The sequence below is a fragment of the Phascolarctos cinereus genome, unplaced genomic scaffold (assembly GCF_003287225.1).
Source record: "Phascolarctos cinereus isolate Bilbo 61053 unplaced genomic scaffold, phaCin_HiC Scaffold_4;HRSCAF=312, whole genome shotgun sequence".
Classification (NCBI taxonomy): Eukaryota; Metazoa; Chordata; class Mammalia; order Diprotodontia; family Phascolarctidae; genus Phascolarctos; species Phascolarctos cinereus.
Window position 1 is genome coordinate 238,618,048 of NW_027555847.1, and position 16,488 is coordinate 238,634,535.

The 16,488-nt window shown below is 40.2% G+C and overlaps 1 protein-coding gene across 2 annotated transcripts in view; it reads right to left on the minus strand.

Annotated features, from left to right (window-relative positions):
• SNX2 (sorting nexin 2) overlaps positions 1-12,625 on the minus strand; it is a 68,490-nt gene extending 55,865 nt beyond the window's left edge. Inside the window, exon 1 of one of the 2 annotated variants that reach the window (XM_021009497.2) lies at positions 12,452-12,625. In XM_021009497.2, coding sequence (XP_020865156.1) covers positions 12,452-12,559 — 108 coding nt within the window. In that variant the 5' untranslated portion in view covers positions 12,560-12,625. The remainder of the gene's footprint in view (positions 1-12,451) is intronic. The other variant, XM_078152967.1, reaches the window with a different exon arrangement.
• Positions 12,626-16,488: the final 3,863 nt, after the last annotated feature.

Genomic DNA, 16,488 nt, shown 5'->3' on the forward strand with positions numbered 1-16,488 from the left:
GTTAAGACCTGCCTTCTCATCTTCCTTCTGCCCCACACCTCAGCCAACAATTGAGAACACAAGAAAAACAAAACACATTACAAACATGTACAGTCAATTAAAACAAATTTCCACATTGGCCACGCCCCTGAAAATTTGCTAATTCTGCATTCTGAGTACCTTTACTTTTCCGGGATAGCATGTTTCATCATCAGTCCCCTGGAATTCTACTTGATCATTACACTGATAAGAGTTCAGTACAAGAATATTCCATCACATTTATATACCACATTTATATACAACTTACTCATCCACTTGCCAATTTATGGGAATTCCATTCTTCACCACCTCAAAAAGAAGCTATTAATATTTTTATACATCCTTAGAGGTGATTTTTTCTAGGATTAATTTCTTAGCTTACCCTTTTTCTAAATCCCCCTCCCCTCTTACCCCCCTTCCCTATTTTCCCGTTAAGTGAAATGTATTTCTATGCCCAAATGTGTTTCTCTGTATATATTCCTCCTTCTTTGGACCAGTTCTCATGAGAGTGAGATTCAAGTGTCAACATCCCCCCTCAACCCCACCCCTTGTTTGTATAGATGTCTACTTATGGACCCTGATTTTGTGAGATAATTTTCCCTAACCTTCCTTTTCCTTTTCCCTCACCCAGTATATTCCTCTTTCCTTCTCTTTCCATTTTTTTCTTAATATAATCAAGATATAACCACCCCCACGCCTTGTTTAATTAGACTCCCTCTATGAGCCCTGATGATGAAAGGGTTCAGAGGGGACATATGCATCATCTCTTGAGCATTTATCCTTATTTATCCTTTGTCATTGTTCATTTATTGCTTACCTTTTTTATGATTCTTTTCACCCCTGCGTTTAAACTTCAAAGTTTCTTTTATACAGTTCTCGTCTTTTCACATTAGGAGTGTCTGGAAGTCCTTTACTTCATTAAAAGTTTTTCTCCCCCTGTAGCATTATATTCATTTTTTTCCTGGGTAAATTATTCTTGGTTATAGGCCCATATCTTTCACCTTCTGGAATACTGTATTCCAAGTTCTCTGCCCCTCTACAATGGTGGCTGTGATTTTTAACTGTGGTTCCTTGGTACTTGAATTTTTTCTGGCTGCTTGCAGTATTTTTTCTTTGACCTGGAAGGTTTGGATTTTGGCTATCATGTTCCTCAGAGTTTTCATTTTGGGGTATCTTTTTGGAAAAAAATGATGGAGTCCTTTCCCTTTCCACTTTGCCCTCTGATTCTAAGAGATCTGGTCAGTTTTCTTTTATGTTTTTTGATATATGATGTCTAGGCTTTTTTTTTTTGTTCATGCTATTTAGATAGTCCAGTGATTCTTAAATATTTTCTCCTCAATGCTTTCCAGGTCAGTTATTTTTGTTATGAGATACCTTACATGTTCTATTTTTTCCTAGCATTTTGACTTTGTTCTGATATTTATTGTTGCCTCCTGAAGTCATTAGTTTCTATTTTGTCCATTCTAATTTTCAGGACTCCTGGGGTCTGAGTCATATCACCACTACTTTTGGCTTCTGAACTTCTAGAACCTCCCTACTTGGGAACGCCACTCCACACGCTGATCTGTAAACCAGAACTGGGTAGCAGGCAACAAAACTGCCAGTTACACCTGTCTCTAACTCAGTGACCTAGTACAGGGTGTGGTAGTACATCAGTACAGGTCTGCGTCCTTCTCTTGTCCTGGTGCACAGGTTTTCCCTGGATGTTAGAATGCTCTGCATGTAACATTCTTCCTGGGCCCCAATATCGACAAACCTCCCATTCTGTCTGAGCTGGACAAATGATTCACTGTTACATTTTCTGGATTTCTCCATCAGGACTCAGTCTGGTGCATTTTCTCTACCTGTTTGGAGAAGTTTATGGAAGGGAGCTCACCATATTACTTCCTACCTTGACTCTACCTACCCCTTAAATATTTCAATCTACACACAAAAGTAAGGTAGTCCCATTTTTTCACCACAACATATCCCTAATAAACTCAACATGAAGTTGACCCTTGCAAAGCAAACAATATTATTACCATATCTCTACCTACTGAAATTCCTCCCTTCAAGATCCAGCTCAAATGCTATACCTACCATGAATGTTTTCTTGATTAGCCCAAAGAGAAGTGATATTTCCTTCCTCCTTAAGTCTTTTATGGTACTATGTTACTCTTAATTGATCTCTTTGCTTACAACCCCTCTGCCTTCTGGTCCATCTTCTACAATGATAGTCGAAGTAATCTTTCTAATGTACGGGTCTGATCAACACATCACTCCCTTGCTATAAACCTTCTTTCATCCTCCACAAATTATCAAATAAAATTTAACTTCTTGGCCTAATATTCAAAGCTCTCCACAATCTAGCTCTAACCTACATTTCTAAGGATATTTCACTCTGTTCCCTCTTATAAGATTTACAGTCTGGCCAAATTGAATTGAATTACTGTTTCTTTATCTCTTCTCTGCTCTTCTGCCTATCTCTTCCTATATGTATCCCTCCATACCACTGACACCTCCATCTACTGAAAGTCTTCACATTTTTCAGGTTCATATGTCCTTCATGAAGTTTTCTCTGATCTGCCCATTTGGATTCATTCGTTTAAACTTTATTATATATGTAATAAACACTAAGATAAGTGGTATTGAAGATAAAAAATTAGATTAGATGACATCTTTGTACTCATGAAATTTATAGTCTAGTAAAAGAATTAAAGAACTTTAGAGAGAACAAGGGAAGATAGTTATTGAATAGAAGGATCAGGAAGGAGAAGGTGGTATGAGTTTAACTTTTCCTCTGCATCTAAACTGTAACTTGTATTAAAAATTATTTGTGTACATCTAAGCCCCTTATTGGATTATAAATTTCCCAGGTGACTATGAGTTTTCATTTTGTATGTTCACCAACAATACTACCTAATATGTAATACAGATGCTTATGAAACGTTTATTGAATTGAATTTTTGATTCTTCCTAACCAACAGAAAAGCATTTCAAAAAGGAATAAGTAAATGCTTTTCTCCTTATCTTCTTCTACCTTCTACTTCTCTTAAAAATTATAAATACATTTCCTTAAGTATCAGAGAAAATAAAGGCCACCTGGAAGTGGCAAATGCTATTAAATAATTATCATCTTTCACTTCCAGGGAATCTAATCGATACTTTTTTGATAGACATTAAAGAATTTCTTCGAAAAGTCATAAAACAATTATCAGGTCATTAACATGGACATTTTAAAAAGTGAGTCAAAATATCTTTTGTGGAATTTTTGAGCTATGCATCAGAGAATCTTGATCACCAAGTACAGTTCTTTTCCAGTTTAGAGGAATGAATAAAGGAAAAAGTGGCAGTTTCAACAAGTGGAAGCATTATAAAAAGTATAAGAGTATTTATTAAGCAGCCTAGTCACAGAGTGTTGTGTTGTCTGAAAGTCAAAGGTGATTTCTGACTTCTTAAGCCTTCTTGAAGGCAAGAACTGTTTTATTTTTGTCTTTGTATCCCTACCACCTAGCACAGTGTCTAGCACATAGTAGGTCTCCAATAAATGTTGGTTAAATTGAATTTAATTCTTGCTTATTTGGAAAACTGTTATGTTATTAACTATATTCTTTTTTTTTTTTAATATTTGGCTAGGCAATGGGGTTAAGTGACTTGGCCAGAGTCACACAGCTAATAAGTGTTATGTGTCTGAGGCCAGATTTGAACTCAGGTCCTCCTGAATCCAGGGCCGGTACTCTATCCACTGTGCCACCTATCTGCCCCTATTAACTATATTCTCATTCTAACCATATTCATAAGTGCTAAGATGTGAAGTAAAGAAGTGAGACATTTATACTAAAAGAGCTTCTTGAAATCATAAAAGCATAGAATGTATATAGAATAAGAAAAATTCCAAGTTAAATACTCCAAATTTATCAGCATCTGGCACATTGTTTTGAGTCCCTTTACCATCCCTGAATGCCCGTCAGCTTTGCAACAATGTACCTCAAACCATAGTGCCCAGAACTAACAGTCTACATGTGGTGACATAGAACACAGTGGGATGATTATGACTTATTCTGGATAGTTCTACAAATGGAACCTTAGATTACATTAGCTTTTGGGGGGCAACCCTGCTAAACTTCTAACTCAGTATGCCTGAAAAGTTACCTAAAATGCCTAAGTTCAAAGCTCCTTCATCCTGTACTTTTGAATTTAAGTTTTTTTAGTTCAAAATGTATACCTATTAAATTTCATTTTATTATATTCAGCCTATGGGTCAACAACACTTGGATTTTGATTCTGTTATCCCATTTGTTAACTATCCTACCCAGCTTTGTGTCATCTACAAATCTGAAGACAATGCCTTCAGGGTCTTTATCCAAGACATTCTTTGAGTATGTTTATTTCCAGTTTTTCTACTCTGTCATCAAAGAAATGAGAGATTCTGCTAAAAGTTTCACTGAAATCTAGATAACACTACCTGGTTATAGCATTACAAAAATATAAACAAAGTTAGTTAAGTATCAGTTATCCTCATGGAACTCATATTGGTTTCTAGTTATCACTGCCTGTGTACTAAGCAATTAACTAATTAAACAATTTATTTTAAAATCTGGTCAAGGATCTATATGAGGATGATTGGTTTATAGTTTTCAGAATCCACCTCTTTTCATTTTTTACAAATCAGGAACCTACTCTACAAATTAACTCAAAGATCCTCAAATACAATTTAGTCATCCCATCTGCATTACTATCTCTTCACCTATACTGGTCTTCAAATTCAATCTTTTGATCAATACACTTTGTTTTAATCAAACACTTCCCAACAAACACCCCACCTGACCTCCTCTCCCTCACCATATATTCTCCAAAAGTTAGTTTACTGCTACCACAAAGGAGAGACGTATCTTTTAACCTTGATAGTTTGAAAACATTACCATAGTACATAACCACTCAATTCCCTCTCAAGTATGTTTACTGTACCTTTTCTTGCTTTGATATCTTGACAGAAAAGACAGAAACAAAAAAATTTTTTCAATAATTCTCCTGTCTGCAAGTTTGCTGTTAAGAGTGAATGCCATCCTTTGGGCCACAGTTTTCTCAAGTGTCCATCTTGTAATGGGTCCATAAATACATTTCTTCTTCCACCAACAGATACCAAATTTTGTATTAAAAAAGGGTCCTCCCTATGATGAAAAATGCCATCCACAATGAGAGAGAACTTTGACTACAAACTGAAGCATCATTTTAAAAAATTTTCTTTATTTTTCTTGGGTTTTTGTGTGTTTTCTTTTGCAACATGGCTAGATCATATTGTTTGCCTTCTCAAGAGGCAGAGGAGGGGAGGAAGAGAGACACTTTGGAACTCAAAATTTTAAAAAATGAATGTTAAAATTTTTTTACATGTAATTGGTAATATTTAGTGAAATAAATAAAACTTTTTTTTTCAAAAGGGTCCTCATATGTAAAAATATTAGGAATTACTACACTATATAATTTTCTCTAACCATTAGGCTCACAACAGCTTTTCTTCTTTATCCTGGTCCAGACTTTTTTAAAAGTCCATTATATCATTTATAATGCCTTTCACAAGGCTCAGTTTGTTCTGGGCTTTAGTTCTCTTTATGCTATTTTTATATATCTGTGGCTATCCTTTTTGGTTACATACCTCTCCTTTCATCTTTGGACATATTCTTTTAAAATCAGAGCTCAGAGAGCTTATTATAGAGCCACATCAGTTTTTTCAGATGGCATTTCCATGTGATTGTGTCAGATTTTTGTTTTTGAGAGCTTCTTAGCCCTTAAGCTAGCCTCCTTTCCAGAGTTTCTGGAGGAGATTTTGGCCAAGATGACTGCTTAAATGAAGGCAGGCAGCCCAACTCTCACATATCTTACTCTACCAAAAAACCTAAAAATAGCACCAATGATCAATAAGTTCAATGAGAAGCTATAGTAGGTGACTTCTTCCAACCCAAAACTGCACAAAAAGCCAAGAAGGCAATAGGAAAGGCTGCCAAGAAGAAAAGTCAGCTGCCCTTCACAGGCAAACAAGCTAGAATTTCCCACCATGACCAAAGAGCCTTCATATTCTGAGACAGTAATAACAGAAATTCCCCCAAGAAAGCCCCAGGATGGAAACCCACTACCAGAGTCCTTGAGAAAGTCAACAGGAATAGCAGAAAATTAGCCAGGTGTAGCATTATTCACAAGGCCAAAGTGGTCTGAAGTCCCTAGAACTCAATCCTGATACTAGAACAGTCTGACACTGGCCTTGTGATTCTTCACATAAGTTACTCCCATCTCCCAACTCCAGGCATTTTCACTGGCTGTCTTCTGTGCCTAGAATTCTCTTCCTTATCATCTCTTATGTCCTGGCTTACTTCAAGTCCCAGCTAAAATCCCACCTTTTGTAAGAAATTTTTCCTAATTATGTCCTATTTATCCTGCACAGATCTTATTTATACGTAGTTGTTTGAATGTTGTCTCCCCCATTAGACACATGACCAGCCTTAGAGCAGAGGCTGGTCTTTCCTTCTGTCTGCCCTCCTTCCTTTCTCTATTTGTCTCCCTAGCACTTAGCACAGCATCTGGCACATAGTAGGCATTTAATAAATGTTTGTTGACTTGACAGAAGATGCAGTGCTTAGAACCTCAAGGACCCAGAAAGGGCTAACCGAGGTTGATGGAACCTGGACAAAGTCCCAATTGAGGAACTAATCAGAGAGAGATAAGTAAACACAAAAAGATACATACTACTATACACAATTATAATAGATTCAGAGATGCCCAGAAATACAACTTAGAAAAATAACTCTATAACAACTTCAAGAAAACAGAGGGCCACTGAAATATTTTTTTAAATTGTACAGAGGAGGGTTTGGGGGAGTAGAGGTGTTGAAAACAGAGAAACACAAATTTGTTGTTGGTTTTTTTAAATAGGTTGAATTTAATATGTAATTTTAAAAGGCAAGCATTAAATAATGGAGATTTGTGGTTTTATATGCAATACTCTTTGTGTTCCACCTTGTACACGGAAATGCTCCTTTGGGGGATATTTGTTAAATTCATAATTTTAAAAAGAAATTGAGGAAGGTCTCCAACATCAATCAACACACTGGATCACCTATGTGGAGATCTTATGGGAGGACACAGACAAGAGTCATACATGACAGGCAGGCACAGATAATACGCAATATGAATCTTTGGAGGGAACTTTCTTTTTTTAAATTTTTTTGGAGGGAACTTTCAAATTGATGAGACCACAGAGTCATTTGATTAAAAAATGGTGAATATAAGGAATTCAGAGAAAAAAGAAAAGATTTGTATGATCTGAGGCAGAGTAAAATGAGGACAACCAAGAGATTAAACACAGTTATAACAATTATACTAAAAGACCAGTAAAAGTAAACCAAGGGCAGCTAGGTGGCCCAGTGGATAGAGTGACAGGCCTAGAGTCAGGAAGACCTGAGTTCAAATCCAGCTTCAGACACTTAGTAGGTGTGTAACCCTGGGCAAGTCACTTAATACTATTTACCTCATACCACATCACACCTATCAGATTGGCCAACATGACAAAACAGGAAAATGATAAATGTTGAGGAAGATGTGGGAAAATTGGAACACTAATACATTGTTGGTGGAGTTATGACATGATCCAACCATTTTGGAGAACAATTTGGAACTATGCCCAAAGGGCTATAAAAATGTGCATACCCTTTGATCCAGCAACAGCACTTCTAGGGCTATATCCCAAAGAGATCAAACAAATGGGAAAAAGACCCACATGTACAAAAATATTCATAGCAGCTCTTTTTGCAGTGGCAAAGAATTGGAAATTGAGAGGATGCCCATCAATTGGGGAATGGCTGAGCAAGTTGTGGTACATGAATGTAATGGAATACTACTATGCTATAAGAAATGATGAACAGGCTGACTTCAGAAAAACCTGGAAAGACCTATATGGTCTGATGCTGAGTGAAGTGAGCAGAACCAAGAGGACTTTGTACACAATAACAGCCACGTTATGCAATAACTAATATTGTTAAACTGAACCCTTCTCAGCATTACAAGGATCTAAGACATCTCCAGAGGCGTCGGGATGGAAAATGCTGTCCACATCCAAAGAAAGAACTATGGAAGTCGAATCGCTATCACTTATTTTTACCTTCTGTTGAGTTTTATTTCATCTTTCTGATGGTTCCTCCTATTGGTTTTAATTTTTACTTACAACTTCACTGATGTGAAATATGTTTAATAGGAATGTAAATGTAAAGCCTATATCAGATTGTGCGCCGTCTTGGGGAGGGTGGGGGGAGGAAGGGGGAGAAAAATTTTCAACTCAAAAGCATATGGAAGTGATTGTTGATGAATCAATAAATTAATAAAATTTGGGGAAAAAAACAAAAAAAAATACTGTTTACCTCAATTTCCTCATCTGTAGTAAGCTGGAGAAGAAAATGGCAAACCACTCCAGTATTTTTGCCAAGAAAACCCCAAATGGGGTCATGGAGAGTTGTATATGACTAAAATGACTGAACAATAATGAAAGTAAACCAAACTTTGAGTAACTGAAAAACCAGTGATGGTCCCAGAAAATAAAGCAATAATTAAAAAACAGCTTCCTACTCACAGCAGACAGGAAGGGGACTACTAGGACAGAATGCTGTATATATTGTCAAATGTGGTTACTGTATTAGGTGTTTTGGCTTTAATCACTTAACTCTGCATCACATTCACATACCACAATTTATCCAGGTATTCTCAGATAGGCTCAGCCAAGGTTGTTTTGGTTATGACTATTCCCTCTTCCAAAGGCCACACCTAAGGATCTAGAAGGCCACACGTGGCCTCAGTCCCTCCCCTTCGCCTTATCCTTGCCTATTTGTTTTTTAAATTTGGTTAGGCAATGGGGTTAAATGACTTGCCCAGGGTCTGTTATGTGTCTGAGGTTGGCTTTGAACTCAGGTCTTCCTGAATCCAGGGCCAGTGCTCTATCCACTTCACCACATAGCTGCCCCCACCTTCGCCTATTTTTTGGTTGTGTTTGATATATTTCTTCACTAAGCTCTTGGTGTGTAAATCTGTATCTGTGTTCAACCATTTGTCTGACTTGCATGATTTTTATTTAATCCAAATTAAACAGAAGTCACTGTTAATCCATTTTAGTTAATAAAGAGGAAGTATATTCAATAAAAAAAATGAACACAAGTAAAAAACCAACCTAATAATAACCAGCATTTATATGTATTTATATAAAAATATCATTTATATGTAAAATGGGGGTAATCATAGCACCTAATTCCCTGGGTTTTTGTTAGGATCAAATGAGATATTTGTAAAGCATTCATAATGTCAAGCACATAGCAGGGACTATACAATGCTAGCTTATTATTATCATTATTATGTTTTTGCTGCTGTTGTTTTATCCAATCAGCTGCCAGATCTAGCTGTTTCTACCTCCACAACACTTCTCTTATCCATTTAATCACAAAACCACTTCCCCAGTTCAAGGCCTAATTACCTTTAGTTTGCAACAACCTCCTAATTGGCCTCCCTTGGCCTCAAGTTGGTACCCCTGCCCATTCACTCTCCCTAGAGCTGAAAAACTGATTTTCCTGAAGTGCAAACTACATCATATCACTCCTCTATTCAATAAACTCCCAAAGACCCTACTGTCTTTGGGATCAAATACAGGTTCCTTTCCCTTGTTTTTAAAGCTACCTTTTCCAACCTCATTACACATTACTCCCCTTTTAGATCTCAATGGTTTAGCCCAGGGGTGGAGAACCTTTGGCCTTGAGGCCACATGTGACCCTCTAGGTCCTCAATTGTGGCCCTTTGACTGAATTCAAACTTCACAGGATCCCATTAATAAAAGAATTTGTTCTGTAAAACTTGGACTCAGTCAAAAGGCCACACCTAAGGATCTAGAAGGCCACACGTGGCCTTGAGGCAACAGATTCCCCACCCCTGGACTTCAGCCAAATAAGCCTTCTTACTGTTCTTCCCACAAGACACTCCATTTCACATTTCCATAGCTTTCCATTGGCTTTTCCCATGCCTGAAATGAACCGTTATCTCACCTCTGCTTTTAGAATCCCCTATTTACTTAAAAACTCTACAAGTGCCATCTTCTACATGAAATCTTTCTCAGTTTCTCTCTCCAGTTGCTAGTATTCTACCGACACCAAATTTACCTAGCACTTACTTTGTATACATTTAAGTACATGCTATCTCCTCCAAGAAAATGTAAGCTCCTGAAAGGCAAGGACTTTCATTTTTGTCTTGGTATCGCCAGCCATACAGTGCCTGGCACATAGAAGCCACTTAAGTAAATTCATGTTGACTGATTTTGTTGCAAAGATAGAAGCAACATTATTCACAAGTTTCACATCAGAATGGCCAGAGTACACATAAGCAAACTTCTACACACTCTCTTGAAAAAGACCAATATAAAAATTATGTTGAAATATACAAATCTATGTAAACACTACTTTTTGTTGTTCAGTTGTATCCAACTCTCCATGACCCTGTGGACCATACTGTTCATGGGGGTTTCTTGACAAAGATACTGGAGTGGTTTGCCATTTCCTTCTCCAGTGCATTAAGGCAAAGGGAGGTTAAGTGACTTGCCCAGGGTCACACAACTAGTGTCAGTGACCACTTTTGAATTCAGGCCCAGCACTCTATCCATTAAGCCATGGGGCTGCCTCTGGTGTAAACACCAATTACATAGTTTGTTTTACTCAACTACAACAAAACCTTGCTAACCAAAATATTTAGTGAAAGGGCTGTCTTGAGGCCCAATGTTTTCTATTTAATTTGGGTAAATCAGAAAACTCTTTCTTTCTAAAAATAGCACATAGCTTTTATATCTTAGTAAGTACTCAGAGTGAACGTATTAATTTTTCCTTTATAATTCAGGATCTTGCAGTGCCATCAATTCTCACCATATGATTATTTAGTAGATGCAGAAGATGTAAGACACTAGAATGAATGTGTATTAACTTCAGAACAATTCCTAGAAGGTGGTTTTTTCTGGACTAAATTTCTGATGATTAATATTATCTTATCTTTAGTTTGTTTCTCCTAAAAACGACTTGCTACAAAAAATTCTGATTGTTTGGAGGCTCCGAGATTTAGATTTTACCATATTTTGCAATTAACTTCAGGTAAAGACCCTAAAAATATTTATAATAAAATTCTCTACTGGAAAATTCCAAAATTCAAAGGGAAAAAAATTCATTAAAAAAACTACAAGAGAGATAGATATATGAGACAGAGAGAGAGAGAGAGAGAGAGAGAGAGAGAGAGAGAGAGAGACAGAGAGAGACAGAGAGAGACAGACAGAGAATATGTGTGATGGCCTAGGATTTCTCTTTATTTGCTAGAAAATTGTCTAGGGTGCCGAGAAGTGAGGTGACGGGCCCAGGATGTCAGTCCTTCCACCAAAGCAAATCTACAACTGCTCCATAACTTGCAGAGTTGTCTGAGGAACTGAGAAGGTTAAGGGACTTGCCAGAGTCCCCACAGCCAGCATGCTTCAAAGGACAGCCTCGAACTCATACACGTATCTGTACCATAGCCCACGACAACTGAGGGAAGTCAAATGACAACTAGATATATTGGCCTCTACAGTTAAGTTCATTCGGGGTGTTTCCTTTAGCAAAAACAGGAACACACTGTTTGACAAGACAGCTGATAATGCGAAACTGAGGGAAAGGGGCCCCCGGCGATAACTTTAATGCAAAACAGGGCAGGTGAAGCTGTGGTTGGGGACTCGGTCCCTTTCAATTCTGCAATTCATGAACGCTGTGGCACTTAAACACATTCAAAACGGAAACTGTGCCCGTGTCCAACTCAGAAAGTCGAGAAGCTGAAGAAAACACGGTGGGGACGCCAGTGTACCTAGAGACAGCCCTTCTCGGAGCTGACTCCCTGGGAGGAAAGCAGGGACCCGCCGACACCCAGAAACGCATCCCGGGCGCTCGCCCGGCCCGCGGCCACCCCACATCCTCCCGGACTACTTCCCCCTCTCTTAGCTCCAGATCACCACACCCCCTCGTCCGGATGAAAGAGAAAACCTTCCTCGGGGAGGGCCAGGAGCCCAGAAGGGGTCCCCGGTGGGCTCTCCCGGGGTAGAGGAGTGGGAGCGTGCCGGGGCGCGCGCACGACACCCCGAGGGTCAGGCCGGCGGGGCGCGGGAGGGCGGGGATCTGTCAGGTCCAGGGCCCCAGGACGAAGCCGCTTCCCCGGCAGCGCCGCAGCAGCAGGCGGAGGGGCTCGGCCGTCGCGCCCGCTGCCCCCACCGGGGTCCCGGGGACCGGAGGTCGGGGGAAGGGGCTTGACAGGTGGAGCCGGTGGGGGCTCCGCTCTGGGGTGGGGGAGGTCGAGAGACAGGGAGAGAAGGGAGTGAGGGGGAGACAGGAGACAGGCCCGGGCCTATGCACCGCCGGCGGGCAGGTCTCACCTCTAGGGTGGAGACGGTGCTGGTGAACAGGTCCTCCCCGTCCTCCAGCTCTTCAAAGTCCGCTTGCTTCCCGTCCCCCAGCGGAGGAGGCTCTCTCTCGGCCGCCATCTTCGTCCATCCAACTGCGCGAGCTCAGCCTCCCAGCCCCGTCACGTGAGCGCATCTCGCCAGCACGCCAGCTACCGGGTCCCCCTCCCCCCAGCCACCCTCGTGACCATGCTGTCCGTGGCTTCTCTCCCCTCCTCCCGGGCCTGCGCCTGCGTGCTAGGGCCCGCCACTCCTCCCCGCCTTGGCTCCTCCCCCTCATCTTCGATCCCTCCCCCACCTTAGCAGATCTGAAGACTGGCAGGAGCTGGTGGGGCTTAGGTGTAGAATGGGTGGGTATGGGAGGTGTAGCTGATTCCTGAAAATTAAAGCTCGTATTTTCTACTGTATTAATCTTTTATTTGCTTATTTGTTGGAGTGGAAGGGGAACCTTGAAACAAATGAAGAAGTCTGCAGCATGGAGGCTAGGTTGGCTAGGAAATGAGAGTGCATAAAGGAGAGTAATGGGAAATGAGAATGGAAAGGTAGGCATGGAAACAGACTGTGAAGCCTTAAACAGGAAGCTAGGGAGTTTGAATTTTATTCTGAAGGCCATAGGGAGCCACGGAAGATTCTTAAAGCAAGCTAGTGACATGATCAAAACTGCTGTCTACAACCGCAAGCTGGTGCCCTATATCTTTCTGCCCCTTCTCAGCAGAACTTGAAAAAGCTGTGTTCACTCATTGCTTTCACTTCACCAATAACTCTCTTCTACGCCCTCTAGAATCTGACTCCGAACCTCATTACTCAAATCAAACCGGTGACCCATTCTAGAATCACTATTAATCTTTTTTTTTTTGAGGCAATTGGGGTTAAGTGACTTGCCCAGGGTCACACAGCTAGCTAGTAAGTGACAAATGTTTGCTCAGAGGGCGGATTTGAACTCAGGTCTTCCTGACTTCAGGGCTGGTGCTCTATCCACTGCCCTTAATGATCTCTTAATTGCCAGATCTGATGGACTTTTCTCATTTTTCATCTTTCTAGATCTCTTTACACCATCTGAAACTAACTTCTCTCCTACAACAAACTTTGTCTGGTTTCATGGCTCAGTTATCTCTCGGCATATTTTCCGGCTTTTCTCACAGCCTCAGTCTCCTCCTCACCCGCAGCCCACACTTTAGCTGTGGGTTGTAGCTTGAGGAGCTGTCTGTCTCTCAGATCTATTCCTTTCTTCCTCTTCCCACAGCCAGCAGCCCTAGTTCACGCCCTTGTTGCTTCTAGCCTGAGCTATTGAAATAGCCTCCTAAATGGTCTTCTGCCTCAAGTCTCTCCCCTCTATTACCCAATCCTGCACACAGTTGCCCAACTGATTTTTCTAAAAGACAGATCTGCCCATGTCTCTCCAACTCAATAAACTCCAGTGGCTACCACAAGGGGTAAATATATATATATATACATATGCATATACATATATATACATATATATAACTACTAATAATAAATATATATGTAAATTATATATATATACACACATACATACTCTATTTCATTTAAATCTCTTCACGACCTGACCCCAACCCTGACTTTACAGCCTTATTCCACATTAATCCCTGTGAAAGGGCCAACAAAACTTTCACTGTCGCAATGCATTCTGTAATGTCCAGTGTATATAAGGGTATATTTGCTAGTAGGTTTTTTTTTGCAGCTGCAAATGCCAACCTACCTCTGAACTTAAGAGTTGACATATATATTGCTTGTTGGAGAATATCTGCATAGGCAGCTGTATTGGCCTTTTTTCTCTTTAGATTCCTGGTGAAAGTTCTCCTTATCCCAATCTAGGCCAACTTTCATATGTTGAGCACAAGAAGAAAAGCTTTTTACTTTTGCCCTTTAAGAAAAAAAAAATCAATTCAGGCAGCTCAGGCAAGAGTCCAACCTTCACTAAGCCTTTATTTAAAAATTTCAAAAGGTCTTTCTCTACCTAGCATAGGACCTAGGTGCTGGTGATAGAAGACCTCTGTGGTAGGAGCAGTATCTGTTTTACGTAGCCTGGGCTGGTTCCTCTTTAAAGGGAAGGAAAGCAGTCCTGGCTTCCTGGCCACCTGGGCCATAGGCCCAGCCTATGAAGAGTCAAGACTCCTCTGGCTTGATGAAATTTCCACTGCCAAGAGAGTCACCACAACTCTCTGATTGGCTGGTGCCACTATAACAGATTTGGAGACTGAGGAATCTCTGAATCAATGTTGTATACTTATTGATATGTTGTTGAGTTTGTTAAATATTTTATGACCCACAAATATTTTATGGCATGTCAATCCGAAACCTGAACTATTGGATTGATATGAATTATATCTGGCCTAGAACATTTGTTTTAGTCAACAGAATTGTATCAGAATAATCTTGTGGTTGAAGTGGGAGAAAAACAATGTGGAGGAAGGATAACATGGGTGATCAGATGGCCAAATACAAGGGTCTGGCATTCATTGATTGCCATACTTCTGGCTGCATATGGGGAATGGAATAAGGAGGGACCCCCACTGACCATATTGAATTAATGTAGGGAGTTGGGGGAGGATGTTTAAGGAGCTTGGCAGAAGGTGTAAAAGTATTATATGGGTTAATATTCCCCGATTTTTATTAGCCCTTTATGAAAAGGGATCATCAATATGAGAAAAAACAAAGTAAATTGTTGGTGTCCTTAGGATCCTGAGACAGGTGTGGCTTTTGAAATATGAGGGTTGATAAGGAGACAGACCATCGCCAGCTATGGGGGTGCTAGTAAAACTATAGTGGATATCTAGGAAGAGGAAAAGAGAGGGAAAGTAAGCATTAATCTAGTACTTAATATGTGCCAGGTGCTGTGTTAAGCACTTTAAAATACTATCTCATTTGATCCTCACAAAGCCGTGTGAGGTAGGTCCCTATTTTACAGTTGAAGAAACTGAGTCAAACAGAGATGAAATGATTTGCGCAGGGTCACATAGCTAGTAAGTGGCTGAGGCAGAATTTGAACTCAGATCTTGTCCAGGCTCAGTGCTCTATAGCCTTTTTGCCCTACCCAAGATAGGTTATCACCAAAAGCCTGTAACATACTTGATTGTTCTGAACCATTCAAATCTTCATATTTAGATTTGAGGGGTTTCTGGGTTGAGTATCCCTAGGTTGGTGGACAATGTTCCCCTGAGACTTGGGTCATGCTAATTATAGGGCCTTGAGGGGCTAGGAGACCATAAGCCTGAGTCACTATGGCTTGAAAAAGGGGGGGTATTGCGTGCTAGTAACCAGGTTACTCTCATAACAGGAACCCCAATAAGGTCCTTAGGGGTACCCCAGTTTCAGGAGGCTCATCAGGTAAACCACTAAGGGAAAGTGCATCCTTGTTCAAGTGAAAGTGGATAAAAACTCCCTCATCTGGGTCACAGTTATGGCTGATCAGTGTGATTGTATTATGGGAATGAGTATGTATTATGACTTCTTGGGACTTGGTGGTACTTGTATATGTGCTTACGGCAGTTCAGTGCCCTTTATGGTAGATAAGGTCAAATGGAACTTGTGGAGTTGTCTGAGCCTCTTTTATGTAATATCAAACAACACCTGGTCCTGGGAGGTGTGAAAACCATTTCCTCCTTAATTGTGGAGATGAAGTAGGCAAGAATACTTCACTACACTAGCTCTTGAAATAACCCTGTGAACTCAGTGTGGAAGATGGCACTGTGGCTTAGAGTGGACAATAGGGAATTGAACAAAGATTTCATGCCAATTGCTTTGGCCATTCCTGACCTTGTTAATGTGGTAGATCAGGCAGTTCAGATACTGAATGAAGATATTGATCTCTTCAGTACATTTCCCCCCCCTGTTCTTGTGGTTAAGACTAATCAGCAACAGTTTTCTTTCATCCAGGAAGGCGTTCATTTTATCTTCACTGTCCTTCCCCAGGGCCATTTGGGCTTTCCTCAATTTGCCTCATCTTTTGGGCAGAGAAAGAGGTTCCACTTCCTAAGGGCACTAATGTC